Below are 13581 nucleotides of genomic sequence, written 5' to 3' on the forward strand. Positions count from 1 at the left end.
TTTTGATTTTAATCTACTCTGTCCAATGGCTAATGAAGTCGAGCATCTTTTCTCCTGTTTCAGCCGTTGAGATTCCTCCTCTGCAAGGGGCCCGTGTCAGTCAGTCTTTTCCTCAATGGTTTGTCAGAGTTATTTACACACCGCACGTGAATCCTTGTCAGTTACACGTATTGTAGAAAGATTCCCCCGTTTCTATAGCCTGTCTTTTCACTTTTATGAAATTCTTGATAGATTATGAGTTCTTCCTTTCATGTAGTTGAATTTATCATCCCTTTTAGGGTCAGTGTCTTAAGGCTCCTTCTTTTCCTCAAGGTCACGATGCAGTTCTCCTAATTACCTTCTCAAGTGTGGAGGTTCTGCCTTTCCCACAAAGGTGATGCTGTCGACGGGCTATGATGGGCTATTTCCTGCGGCCACTCACGCATCCCACTTGGAGGAGTGGAAACCACAGCCCGGGAGGCGTCGCCCGTCTGACACTGGGGCTGCGTCCCCTCTGCTCTGTGGACTTCTCTGCTCTGTGGGCTGGCCGGCTGCTCCCGCCCTGCTCCCTGGCCCAGGCCAGCAACCAGACGCAGGAGCAGTCGAGGTGGGGCTGGGGATGGTCTTGGTCAGAGCCAAAAGGGAGGACAGGAGGCAAGTGCCACCATGGCTTCGGCAGGTGGCCTTGGGCAGGTGGCCCTGGCAGGTGGCCTTGGGCAGGCGGCCTTGGGCAAGCCTTTCAGCTCCGTGCCTCAGCGTGCCTGGTGCATAATACGCACTGTCCTGTCCCCTCCCTGCCCCGCCACTTCTCCCCAGAGAGGCTGGAGGCCCCTTCCAGCCCCCAGCACTGTAGTCCACCCCTAAGTCCCCTGCACAGGGGTGGGTGGGCTCTGCTGCCTCTCAGGGTCCCTGCCACACTGTGCAAGGCTGGGTGCTCAGCCTCTTGGGACTGGAGGTGCTGAGTCAGGGTCCATCCGAGGCGCCCACAGCTTAGGGTCCAGTGGGGAAGGGCCCCGGGGAGCTCCTGGTCGTAAGGGCTTCTAAGGGGCTTCAGGGGGCCCCGCGGGGCAGAAATGCGCAGGCGGCCGGCAGCCCAGGGCTCCCTCTGCCGTGCTGGGAAGCAGCCAGCCTTCCAGGAATCGGCTTTGGGTGGGGGCAGGGAGGAATGTGGGGGAGCCAATAAGCCCAGGGCTGGGTCCCCGCTTCAGGGGTCTCCCTGGGGGCTGGAGCCTGGTGTGTGTGCACTGGCAGTAAGGGCAGGAAGCGTGGGACTGGGCCTAGGGGACCCTCGGCAGACTTTGGAGGCCATTTTCGATTCAGCCCCGCCAGCAAGGCCCCAGGGACCCTACGGAGGCCCCGCCTCCCCAGCCCTCCCCACCCCCACGCTGGCTGCAGCCAGAGCACAGCCTTGCCGCTTCTGCCCCACCTGCCCCTCCCAGGGGCCCCAGCCTTGGTGCCCCAGCCGGGCTCCCCTCACTGGAGAGAAGTGTCCAGGCTCTGGCGTTATTTACTGCTGCCGCTCACTCCTCCTTCCAGTAACTTGTCCTCTGACTCCGAGCGGCTTCTGATCAGGCAGCAGGCAGGGCGCTAATCTCTGAATCTCTCTCGCTTACCGGCATCAGGGCTCCTGCTTCCTGTTACTGAGCCTGGGCCGAGCACAGGGTCAGCAGTGTGCCGGCCGGGCCCTCGCCTGCGCCTGGGGCCTCTGCCCTGGCCCCTCGGGTGGGGAGGACAGAGGGTTCAGACGTGGGGCGTGGGCACAGCAGCCCGTCTGGGGTGGGTCCAGTGCCACAGACACTGACCTCCTGCCGGGTGTGGAGGACCCAGGGACGAGGGGCCCCACAGTCCGGGCCAGGGGCTCAGGGTCCGCCACCGTGGGAGACCAGCGCTCCTCCCGTCACCCCTCCGGCTTGGCAGAGTGAGCACGGAGGGTGCCCTTTCCCTCAGACACTCCCCTGCCTCCCTCTCGCCCAATTCTGCAGCCACTGTGTGGGAAGGAAGGTTCTGGAAAGCAGACATGGACTAAATTCATATGGACAGGAGTTGGGGCTTCGGGGTCTGCTACCTTAGAGACTCCCTTGGCCCTTAGCCCCAGGGGGCCAGGACCGGAAAAGGCTTCTGTCGCACAATCCCGGGGCTCGCCCACCTTGTCCACCCTGGGCGGCCCCCCAGCTACCGTGAAGCAGGTGCAAGGGCACCAAGGCGTCGGCAAGAATGGCCCGACCTCACGGGGCTGACTGAGGCCAGGAACAGATGTCCGGCGGCCTGGGGACAGATCTTACCTCGTATAAGCAGTGTCCCCAGTGATGGCTCTGTGTGGTGGACACCTACTCTGTGCTCTCCACATGGATCGCGATCTGTCGTTCATGCCAGAGACGGGGTCTGAGCCCGGTTATCTGGCACTAAAGGGCACCCCTCTCCTGTGCCCTAATGTGCAGCATCTGTCTGGTAAGGAACACCAATCCTGCTGTTATCTTGTCACTACTTCTGTCCCCGGTGCCACAGACGAGTCTAGTTTCTCTCCCCCCAGCAGCCCTGCAGAGGATAAAAGATGGCTCTTGTCAGAGGCCACCCCGGGCACCCCGGGCCTGGCTCCCCCGCTGCTGACGGGATAGCTTCGGGAAGAAGGAAGGTTGGAAGGTGAGGCTGGGCCAGAGTAGCATCAGTGTCAGAGACCCCATCAACCTGGGGAGTCCAAGGGGGTCTCCCCCTGACTTTGATCTCCAAAGTGGGTTACACAGAATCATCCATGGAGGTGGGGAGCAGAATTCTATGCTTCAGATCTAAATTTCATCCTTTTATAATATCTATCTTTTGTGAATATTTTATAATGCAGGTAATAGATTCACATAGTCATAGACATTTGTAATCTATAAGTAACTATACGTATATAGTTATGAGCTCACATGGCATTAGGAGCTCAAAACATTTATTAGAAAGTGCATGATCCAAACAGTGTGACGTTTTGAAGGTCACTGTCTCTTAGGTTTTATAATATCTTATCTCGCGCACCCACCTGCTGAGCCCAAAGTCCACGATGGCAGGATGAAGGGAGGTCCCATGTTCAAAGACACGGAGAGCTGGCTGCAGCGAAAAGTCTCGAGCTGGTTTGATGGGGGTGACAGGGGTGTCTGAGGAGCAGGCGCTGTCACAGGCACAGTTGGGGCTTGGGCTTCTCTCTGGTGGCTCTCGGTCCCGTGGGGAGCAGAGGCAAGACCGAGTTCGCCCTGGCCCCCTGGGTGCAGAAGAGGCAGCCATGTTGGGCGCTTTGTGCAGGAACCGAGTCCCTTCTCGGGATGGAGGACAGCACGCAGAACTGGCACGTGCCACGGCGCACTCACTTCTCTCCCGCCGGGATCCCTGGGGGGAGCTTGAGATCAATTCCACAAACAAATACCCATCGCGCTCCCGCAGGGCGCAGGGCAGGGCCGGGCACAGCTTGCGCCATCGTGCATTCCTGGCCGGGTGGGCGGTTGACTGTCCCAGATGCCAGGGATCCCAAGTGTAAGGTGTGTTCCCAGAGTCACGGGCCAGCGGAGGCTGGTGCTCCCTGCGGGGATCAGCTGCCACTGAGGAAGGAAGATCTGGAAGAAAACACCAAGGTCTCGGTCCATCCGCCAGTCAGTGAACCCCTCCCGGGCACCCGTTAGGCTTGCCAGCCTGTGCGGGAGTGGCGTGCTTTGTGTCTTGCTGAGGACAGAGGGCTGATGATGGATGGCCAGGAGCTCGGCACACCTGGGACCAAGGTCTCCACTTTACAGGTGAGGAAACTGAGGTCCGGAAGTTAGAGTAACTTGCTGGTGATTAGTAGAGTCAGGGCTGGAACCCATGGCTAGGCAGGCTGGCCGTGAGTGCCACCCGTGTGTGTGTGTGTGTGTGTGTGTGTGTGTGTGTGTGTAGGGCTAGCCGGGGGCGGTGCCGGGAGCGCCTGGGGAAACCCCACCTGTCTCCCAGACTGCTCAGTTTGTCTCCTCTGTCAGGGGACTTCCGTGATCGCCGTCGACCCTCTGCCAAGGTGCACGCCCTTTTTCTCCTCATTTTCTCGAACCTGGCTTACCTCTGAGCAGCCCTTGTCACCGGTCACTTGCAGGTATCCCCCACTGGGCTTCTGGCTACTGGAGGGCAAGACCTGCACCTTTTGTTCTCTGGGTCCCTAGTACGAGCCTTGGAACCTGATGGGCATTAAGGAAGTACCCAAGGAGATGTGGGGGAGATGACAGAGTAGAGGGGTGAGCCCCCTCCCCAAGGTGAGAAACGAACCCAGAGAGGAACAGGATCTATGTCAGTAGCAGGGAGTGGGGACAGGCCTCCGGGGACAGTTCCAGCAAGGGCGTGGAGCATGGCGTGTGCAAGAGCCCTGGCTGACCAGGCACGTGGCCTGGTGGGACAGAGGACCTTGAAAGCCAGCCCCACGGATGGGATTCCATGCCGTTGACGATAGGGAGCCCTGGCAGGCCCCTGAGCAGGAGCCTGGCCGGCGAGGCTGTTCAGTGCCAGGGAGTCCTACGCTGACTCTCCTGCAGAGGGGGGCGAGGAAGGCTGCTCTACTCTCCCAGGCCTGTGGCCTGGCCCTCTCTGAACGTTCTCACCTGCCACCCTCAAGTGGCACCTGGAAAAGGTGTCTGCCGGCAGGTGTTAGGGGGGACGAGGGCTGCCTGTCTTCTGCCAGAGTTCAGCGCCGACACTCCCCTGGGACCTGAGATGGGCCGTTGGTTCCTTCGTTCATCTATTCAGTAAGTGTTTATTGGGCACCAACTGGGTTCCAAGACCCAGCCTGGTATTGGAGTTGGGGGGCCCTTCCTAGGGCCTAGGCCTCTGGGGGTGCATGAGGGTCACCCCCATGGTGGGGCTAGTCTCCCCCACTCCACCCCTGGGATCAGAGCCTTTCTGCCACCCTCTCCCCGCCCACTCTGGGCTCGACAGGGGACCGTCCCCCTGGACCTGGGGGCGGGGCTTGCTGGGGGAGGAGCGAGCGCGGTGGGGGCGGGCCTCCGCAGCCCCGCCCGGGCCCCACGCAGGCAGCTGTTCCCGGAATGGGGGTTTTAAACCTTTTTTTTTGTTGGCGAATATGCATGTGGTCTTAATTATTTATATGCAGCACTTATCTCCCCCAAATGTTTTATCGGGATTCGGCAGATCCGAGAGAGCGAGATGGATGCCCCGGGCGGCGCGGGGGCGGGGAGGGACTGGAGGGGAGCAGTAAGGAGCCCGGGCAAGCTGATTTAGGCGCCCCCTAAAATCGACTCGCGGGTGAGGGAGGGAAGGACCCTGATCCATGGCAGGTTTAACTCTTTCGGGCCCTGACAGGCGTTGAGGAACCACGGCGCTGTGGGAGGCCCGCGGGAGACTGCACCTGGGGCAGGTTGACTTAACCGCGTTGGGCTCCGGCCTCCGTGGATCCCGCCAGCCGGGGGCGCCACGCCGGAGGGCAGTTCCCCCGCTGCGTCCCTGGTGGACATAATGGCCACATCCCTCAGAAGCAATCCAAGAGGCCTTAAGAGGGGTCCCAGGTCTTTCCCAGCGGGGGTGTGGGGAGGCGAGACGCGCGTGACCTTGGAACCCCGCGCCTATTAACGTGCTGGGGCATTAGTGGTCTGCGCTCACCCACCCCTGGAGCCGTGGGTGGGCTTATCCTGCCCCTTTTACGGAGGAGGAAATGGAGGCTCAGAGGAATCACCAGTGTAAGGACTTCCAGCAGCGGGGGACCGGTGCCCACGTGGGCCCGGCAGGCGGTCTTTCCTGGAGCGGGGTGGGGGGGGGCGCAGTGGGCCGAGCGTCCGCCCTCCCTCGGACCCCCAGCCCCAGGCCCTCCAGCTCATATGGCCTCTGCGTGCCCTCTCTTCCTGGCCGTTTGGGCAGCGCTGCTGGAGATTCCTGGAAGCGCCTCCCAGGCACACACACGCCCTCACGCGCGCCCACCCCGCGCCTGCGGGATGTGCAAGGGCCTCCAAGGCCAATCCCGCCGCCCAGTGGGACCCCCAGGAACCTGAGCCTGAAGGGCCAGGCAGACCCTGACCCCTCTCACCCGCGGTGCCCAGCGCGCCCCCGGCTGATCCCTTGGTCCGGCCCGCGGCACCCAGGAGGCCCTTGCGGGCCTGGCACCGCATTTGCTGCGGGGCCGGGGGTAGCGGAGGGTCGGAATGAGAGGGGCTGGGTAGTGGTGGGTGGGGGGCGCCGCGACCTGGTGAGGCGCTGGGTGGGGTCAATGCCGGCCGCTTGGAATTCCCTGGGGGCAGCGCGCGCGAGTGGTCATGGCTTGGAGGTGCACCCAGGAGCCTCCTGTGCCTGGGGGCTGCATCCCCCCCAACCCCGTCTTAGGAATTCCGGAGGCCCCGGTCCGCGTTTGCGCTGGGGATGGGGAGGCCTTCCTTGGACTTGCTGCTTTGGCCGAGTCCTCCGGGTTGGGGCCGGGTGATGTGATCTCTAGAGCCCCCCGGAACCCTGGACTCTCCAGTTGGGCTGGCCGGGGAGGAAAGTCTCATTCACGGCTTTCCCTGAATCTCGCCCCAGGCCCTGCGGCAGATGCTCTCTCCAGAGGCAAAGCTCTTTCAAGAGGGAGATCCCCAAGCTCCTGGCAGCCGCTTGGTAATTGGTTCATCGATTAACAGCTCGGGGATGGGGGGCGCTGCACTGGGGGGCGAGGCGAGGAGGCCGGGGGGGCCTCGCCCTGGGGAGCCGTTTGCTGGAGGGAGGCAGGGAAGGCGGTAATTCCAGGTTGGGGAGGGTCTCTGTGCCTCCCCAAGACGGTGAGGACTCCGAGGAGGCAGCCTCGGGGCCTTCCGCGTGCCAAGCGCCAACCGGGCCCAACGGGCCCCTGGAAGAATCGGTTCCCACCAGCCAACCTGTTCCCATAGCCAGAAGTTGCCATGGTGACCCCTCCCACCTTCAGCTACAGCTTTTCCAGTAAAACCACTGCAGAAATCCATACTTCCCGACAGGCACGCCCCCGGCCCCCCACCCCCCACTCCGCGTGTCTGGGAGCAGCTGGGAGTTAACCCTCTGCTTGCCGGCAGATGCCGTTTGGGGGTCAGGAGAGTGAGAGCTGACAGTGCCGGCCTGGGCTGGAGAGAAGGTGGCGGGGAGGGGGACAGGTCCCAGAGAGCAGACTCCAGCAACTTCAGGAAGTTGGAGGATTGAAGGGAAACTAGCTCCCAACTTAAGGCCCCCACCTTGGAGGAGCCGTGGAGGGGCCGAGGGCCGCCCCTGGTGTAACCTGAGGGTTCTCGCTGAGCTCCAGCTCTCCACGGGGGACTCTGCTGCAGTTGGTGGGGTGTCAGATGTACCCAGCCTATCCCTCCTACCCCTCCTTCCAGCTCAACCTCTTTCCTAGAGGAAGAAGGTTTAGCTCAGGTCCAGTGGCCTCACTGCCCAGCACCCCACCCCCAAGGGAGGCTGCATACACAGAGCCTGGCTCGAGTCCAGAAGTCAGCTCTCATGGGCTGTTGGACGGAAGTCACTGACCACTGGGGGTCTCACTTGTTCCCCTGAGGAGTGGGGATAACGACCTGGGCTGCTTGAAAGTTTGAGGAAGAGAGGGGGTTCTCCTGGGCCCCAGGGACAAGGGCTGCCTGGCCTCTGTCCTGGAGGAGCCCTGGGGACCCAAGGCTGTGTGGGGCCCAGGGGCTCAGTTCTGCAGCCCAGGCCCAGGCCCAGCCTCACTTCCTTCTGCGTCCAGGGCGGTGAGGGAGGTGCTGATTGCTCTCTCTGCAGCCCAGGATGAATAATTGAGAGGTCTTTGAAGAGAATTAATTAGCCCGTTTATCGACTGTAAGTGCTTTGCTGCAGATGACGAAGTGAGGGCTGGGCTGCCGTGTGCCTGCCTGCTGGCCGGGGGGCTCGGGCGACAGCTAGATATTTAATTTGCACCCAGAGTTCCCTCTGCAGGACCAGGGCTCAGGCTTCGCATGGCGCCTTCCCCCGTCTCCCGAGAAGGGAGCTGGCGGCTGAGCCCCAACCTCCTGGCGTCTTACTGCAAGATTCTGCCTCTCGGCCACAGCTCTGCTCCGTTTCTCTCTCAAGAGACAGGCGGAGACCCCTCATCCTCCCAAGGAGTGGGGACAGGGTGTGTCCCGCTGTCGGGTACACCTCCCCCAGCATGCCATACTTCTGTCCTGGGGCAGGCTCTGGGCAGGGTCCCTGGACCCTCATACTACCCTGGACCTGAAGCTGCTCGCTCTGGGCTCTGTGGGTCTCTCCATTCAGTCCAGCTCGCTTACTGTGCCGCCTGCCGTGGGGGCCTCTTCCTCTGCTTCCCTTTAGCTGTAGCAAGGGGAGGCACCCAGAGAAGCGGGGGGCATGGAGGACAGGCGGGTAGGTGCGTGCCTCTGTTTCCCCAGCCCGCAGCCCTCTCCGTCCACTCAGCTCTCGTTCTTGAGCTGCCGTCAGCATGGCCGTTGATTTTTCTCAAGCATCTGCTTTGTGCCGGGGACTTTAGCCCTATGAGGCGGAGTTGTCGCGCAGCCGGCTTTCAGGGCACCGCTGACTGAGACAACTACCCGACTCAGCGAGGCGGTCGAGGCCGAGCTGAGGCTCGAACCCCCCCTGCCAGACTCCACGTTGCAGAGACGCCTTTGGCTTCCCCTGCCTCCTCCTCCCCGTCGCCTCGAGGAATTGCTCCTCCCTGCCCTTGGCGTGGTGACGGTGAGGGACACCTCATCTAAGGTCTTCTGCAGCTGAGGAACAGAGGCTGGTCTCCCTCGAGGTGGCCGAAGCTGGGCACATAGGACCTGGAAGGGTTGGCAGTCACGTGCAAAGCATGGGTGGGGGTGGGGGAGAGGGGGAGCCTGAAGCCCTCTGCGTGGGGTGGTGGGAAGGAGGGGCAGAGCTGCAAACCCAAGCCTGCCTTCATCCCCTCCCTGCATTCCCACAGGTGGTAGACATTTGTCCCTGTATCAGTCAGCTATTGCCATGATAGGTCACGTAACAAACAGAACCCACAATCTCGGTGGCATTTGACAGTAAGCATTTACTTTGCTCTCATCTCTGGGCTTGCTGGGGTCCAGCAGAACCAGGCTGGGATTAGCTGGCCCTGCACCACACGTGTCTTATCCTCCCGAACCCGCAGGTGCCCGAGGTGTGTTCTTCCCAGGGCCGTTCCAGCAGCGCAAGGAGCAAGTCTGTCCCGGAAGCGCATGTCGAGTTTCTACTCGCGGCTCATCACTGACGTCCCATTGGTCAAAGCGTCACGTGGTGCTGTGGTCTGAATGTTTGTGTTTCCCACAAATTCCTATGTCGAAATCCTCACCCTCAAAGAAGGTGGTGGCGAGAGGCGGGGCCTTCGGGAGGCGAGCAGGTCGTGAAGGTGCAGAGCAGCTCGTGAGGGTACAGTCCTTGCAACGCCCTTATAAAAGACACCCCGAGGGGCTCCCCAGCCCCCTCCGCCACCACGGGAGCACTCCAAGGAGGTGTCACTGCGACCCAGAAAGAGGGTTCTCACCAGACCCTGACCGTGCCGGCACCTCGATCTTGGACTTCCAGCCTCCAAAACTGTAGGAATAAATTTCCGTTGTCTGCAAGCCACCCAGACTATGGTATTCTGTTATAGGAGCCCAGATGGCTGTGGCCAGAGCCGTCTGTAAAAATTCTATTGGAAGGGAAGCAGGATTGATAACTCGATTTCTCCATTTTTTATCTTTAATTTTCATCGTGAAAATAGTTTAAAAACAAACAAAAAAAGTTGGCAGATAGCATAATGAAGCCCCCTAGGACGTCACCCAGATTCCGTAATTATTAATCTTACTATATTGGTTGAATCCGTCATTTTTTTCTTGTTAAGGTTGTTCTTGACTTCTGAAAAATTGAGGTAAAATATATGTAAGATAAAATTTACCAGATTAGCCATGTTTAAGGGCACGGTGCAGTGGCATCAAGTACATTCACATTGTTGTGCAGCCGTCACCACCACCATCTCCAGGACATTCTCATCTTCCCAGACTGCCACTCTGTCCCCACCGAACACTCCGCGCCCCCCTCCCCTGGGCCCTGGCGAACTCTGTTCTACCTTCTATCTCTGAGAATGATTTTGACCTCGCGTAAGAGAAACCGTACAGTAGCGCCCTTTGGTGACTGGCTTACTTCACTTAGCATGATGTTTTCGAGGTCCGTCCATGCTACGGTGTGTGTCAGGGGTTCCTTCCTTTTTCAAGGCTGAATAATATTCCATTGTCTGCAAAAGACCACATGTCGGTTATCCGTTCATCTGTCGATGGACATGTGGGATGCTCCTACCTCCCGACTCTTGGGATGCTGCTGCTGGGAAAGCGGGCGTACAAATATCTGCCGAAACCCTGCATGCAGTTCTTCTGGGTCTGTGCCCCAGAGTAATTCTACGATTAGCTTTTGGGGACCTGCTGCGCCATGTTCCACGGTGGCCGCACCATCTCACATGCCCACCGGCGGCCCTGGTTTCTCCACATCCTCCCAACACTTGCCATGTTTTGTTTTTCACCTTTTCTTTTCTTTTCTTTTCTTTTTTTTTTTGTATAATAGCCATCTTAATGGGTGTAAAGCGGTTTGGATTTGCATGGGAGTCTTTTGACTTCAGCTGGTCTGGTTCTTGTAACCGGTACTAGTTAGGGCGGGTTGAGCGGCTGTAAGCAGAGACCACGGTGGTGGTGGTGGTTTGTGGAGGTGTCTGCTTCCCTTTCTCAAGACTGCCCAGGTGGGAGCTGACCGTCAGGAAAAGTGCTCCTCGGTTCAGAGCCCAGGTGCGGGTCACGCTGTCATCTCAGGATGGAGCTTCTGAGGTCATTCTGCTTGTGGCCACCTCAGAGAGTAGGCAGGAGTTCGAGCTCACGTGCAGAGCCATCACGGGGCCGCCCCTGCTGCAGGAGGGGCTGCGAGCGGTCCCTGGCCAGATAGGAGGAGAGGATGGATTTTGAGGCAGTTCCGAGTGCTGGACACGCTGTGCCCCTTGCGTTAATCCGCTCCCTCCTGCTGCACAATCTCAGGACACACCGGGAACAGTGAGGCTCCCACGGTAAGGTCGAAGATGCTGGGGGGACCCATGGCCACGGCTGCCAACGTGACGAGAGTGGACACTTGGTGGAAGGAGCCCGTAGTAATGTGCCTGGAGGGAAGCCCCGAAGAGGCCGCCACGGGACCCCCAGTGAACGGCGGCCCCCGACGAGATGAATCTACACACTAAACCCCAGAACCTGTGAACGGGGCCTTATTTGGAGACAGAGTCTTTGCAGACGTAATTAGATTAAGGATCTCCAGATGAGATCCTCCTGGATTATCTGGGTGGGCCCTAAATCCGATGACTGGTGTCCTTATAAGATAAGGGCAGAGGGACATATGAGACCCAGAGCCGGAGGAGAAGGCCGTGTGAGGCTGGACACAGAGAATGGAGTGACCACAAGCCAAGGAATGCTTGGGACCCAAGAAGCTGGAAGAGGCGAGGAGGGGTTCGCCCGTAAATCCATCGGAGGGACTGCAGCCCTGCCGACAGCCCGATTTCAGACTTTTGGCCTTCGGAGCCAAGAAAGAATAAATTTCGATTGTTGTAAGCCACCCGGTTTGTGGCAGTTTGTTACAGCAGCTACAGGAAACTCAGACACAGAGACACCCGCACCACCGACCAGTCCCGTCTGCCCTGATGCTTATGCACTAGGAGATGCCGCAGGTCTTGGGTCCGGCAGCAGCAAGAGCCCAGTAGATTCGGCCCACAGTGCCGGTGCTCAACCATAGCTCCTCTCCTGTCTTTGGAGGACCCTGCTCTCGGCGCTGGGCCCCAGCCCTCCCCGGCTCGGTCGGATGCCCTGCACGAGCTGCCCCACCAGCTTCCTGGGTAGGGGAGGCATTACCAAGTTGCTGCCAGGGAAGTTCTGCCCTCTCCCTCGGCCCAAGACTCGGAGAGTTAGTATGGGGAGGGGGACCTCAAGAGCTGGACAGAGGCGGGGTGCAGGGGAGGCTGGAGGGAGGAGAGGCCCTGAGAACCATTCCTTCTCTCCAGGATGAGTCATTTAGAGGCCGGTGGCATCTTAGAAAGGGGAGCTTATTTCCCAAAGGGCCATCGTGGCATCTAAAGATATGGGCTCCCTCCCCTGGGGGGATGCCGCCATACCCTCCGGTCGCCAGGGGGCTGGTTGTGGGCTCGGCCGGATTTCAGTGAAACCCTTGCTCCTCGGCCCGGCCCTGGGGACATCACTGAACCGCTCCGAGGAATGTGTTTGCTGCGTACATCTCATGGCCCGAGGTGACAGCCAGGGGCTGGGTGCTCGGAGACTTCAAGCCCGTGCCTCCCACCTGCTCAGCGGCCGCAGTCCCACTCGCCCTTCACCAGGGGTCTCCTCTCTTCCCTACGTGGCCCGTAAGCCTGGGCGTCAGCACCCTGTCCTGGAGGGGCAGAGCCAGCTGGGCATGGATGCCCACCCTGCCCACCCCAGGGCCACGGGTCCACAGGAGACCACCTGCAGCAGGAGCTAGACTGGGGCCGCCAGCACAGCTGGGCCTGTGGGAGGGGCAGAGGGGCCTCTAGGGAAGGGACTTACCAGCAGACAGCTCTGCTGAGACCCAGGGAGGCCCTCCTTGATGACGGGAAGGACAGAATGTGGGGTGGGGTGGCTGCTTCTGCCTGCCCTTGGCCCGGGGCCCAGCACCTCCCCTCCACCATCTCCCATCTGCCGCCCCATCCGCACCCCCGCCCCCACCCCGTGCTCCTCTCCTCCCTGCAGCCCCCCACCCTGCAGTCTATTCCTGACTAAGCCCCTCCCTGGAGGCTGAGAGCCGGGGCTGACTCTCCCCCAGACAGGTAGGGCAGGGCCATTCTCCGTGACAGCTGGGAGGACAGGCAGGGGCCAGGGGGCGCTCCCGCCCTCGTTGGATCAGCCAGCTAAGGGACCAGAGGACACCCGGTGACCCCTTCTCCAACCTGGCCACCAGCCCAGACCCCTCCCCATCCAGGCCCGCCGTGAACGCTGCCAACGTTCTGGGATGGGCAGTGCCTCAGCCCCAGGGCCGGTCAGGCACGGATGGGAACGGGCAGCGGGCCGGGTCTTCTTCAGAGCGCTCTGTGACCTTGCTCTGAGGGACCCAGCAGGGGGACACGCAGATGGTGCAGAGTGGAGCCTGAGCTGTCACTCCCTCTTCTGCCCCTGCCCCCCATCTCTGCTCTCCTGGGATCTGGGGCTCACCCTGGGGGGTGAGTGGGACTTGCCCCTGCTCAGCCCCAGTCGCTCAGGTGCAGTTGCCAGGCCTGGTCTGGGGCAGGGAGGCCTTCGGGCAGGTTCCCAGGGCCTCAGGGCGGCCCCTCCTTTTCCAGAAAGAGGAAGGAAGTGCAGCATCGGGGAGCTGGGAGCCCGCATCCCGGCCTGCCTGTGGCCAGAAGCTCCACCCTGTGACCTGTGACCTGGCCGACCAGCTGGGGCGGGGGGGCTGGTGACGGTCCCCAAATAGACCCCCCACACTTGTCCTCTGTGCTTCAGGGTCCAGTCCCCTCCGTGTCCACCTTCCCAGGCTCGGTGTAGCCAGGGGGAGGGGCCCGACTCTCCCAGGTCTCCAAGGCCTACTTCTGCCCTCTGGCTGGCATGGCTGGCCTTGCCCAGTCCTGAGAGCAGGCTGCACAGGCCCCACCTGCCCCTGCCTAGGGATGCAGAAGAC

General features: G+C 60.8%; 1 protein-coding gene across 8 annotated transcripts; it reads left to right on the top strand.

Moving 5' to 3' along the window:
* The first annotated feature begins 3517 nt into the window (after window positions 1-3517).
* On the top strand, window positions 3518-9494 carry LOC111741059. Of its 8 annotated transcripts, XM_023531755.1 has the most exons (4): window positions 3518-3740; window positions 3960-4069; window positions 6490-6564; window positions 9044-9494. In XM_023531755.1, exons 1-4 carry the CDS (start codon window positions 3687-3689, stop codon window positions 9180-9182), a joined length of 378 nt encoding a protein of 125 aa, XP_023387523.1. In that variant the 5' UTR covers window positions 3518-3686; the 3' UTR covers window positions 9183-9494. The 8 variants fall into 8 exon arrangements, 5 of the variants coding, with proteins under 5 accessions (XP_023387523.1, XP_023387524.1, XP_023387521.1 ...); XM_023531756.1 differs by lacking the exon at window positions 3960-4069 and having other exon boundaries at window positions 3520-3740; XR_002780858.1 differs by lacking the exons at window positions 3518-3740; window positions 3960-4069 and adding an exon at window positions 4311-4712.
* The last annotated feature ends 4087 nt before the right edge of the window (window positions 9495-13581 follow it).

The sequence above is a fragment of the Pteropus vampyrus genome, unplaced genomic scaffold (assembly GCF_000151845.1).
Source record: "Pteropus vampyrus isolate Shadow unplaced genomic scaffold, Pvam_2.0 Scaffold72, whole genome shotgun sequence".
In the NCBI taxonomy this organism is placed as follows: Eukaryota; Metazoa; Chordata; class Mammalia; order Chiroptera; family Pteropodidae; genus Pteropus; species Pteropus vampyrus.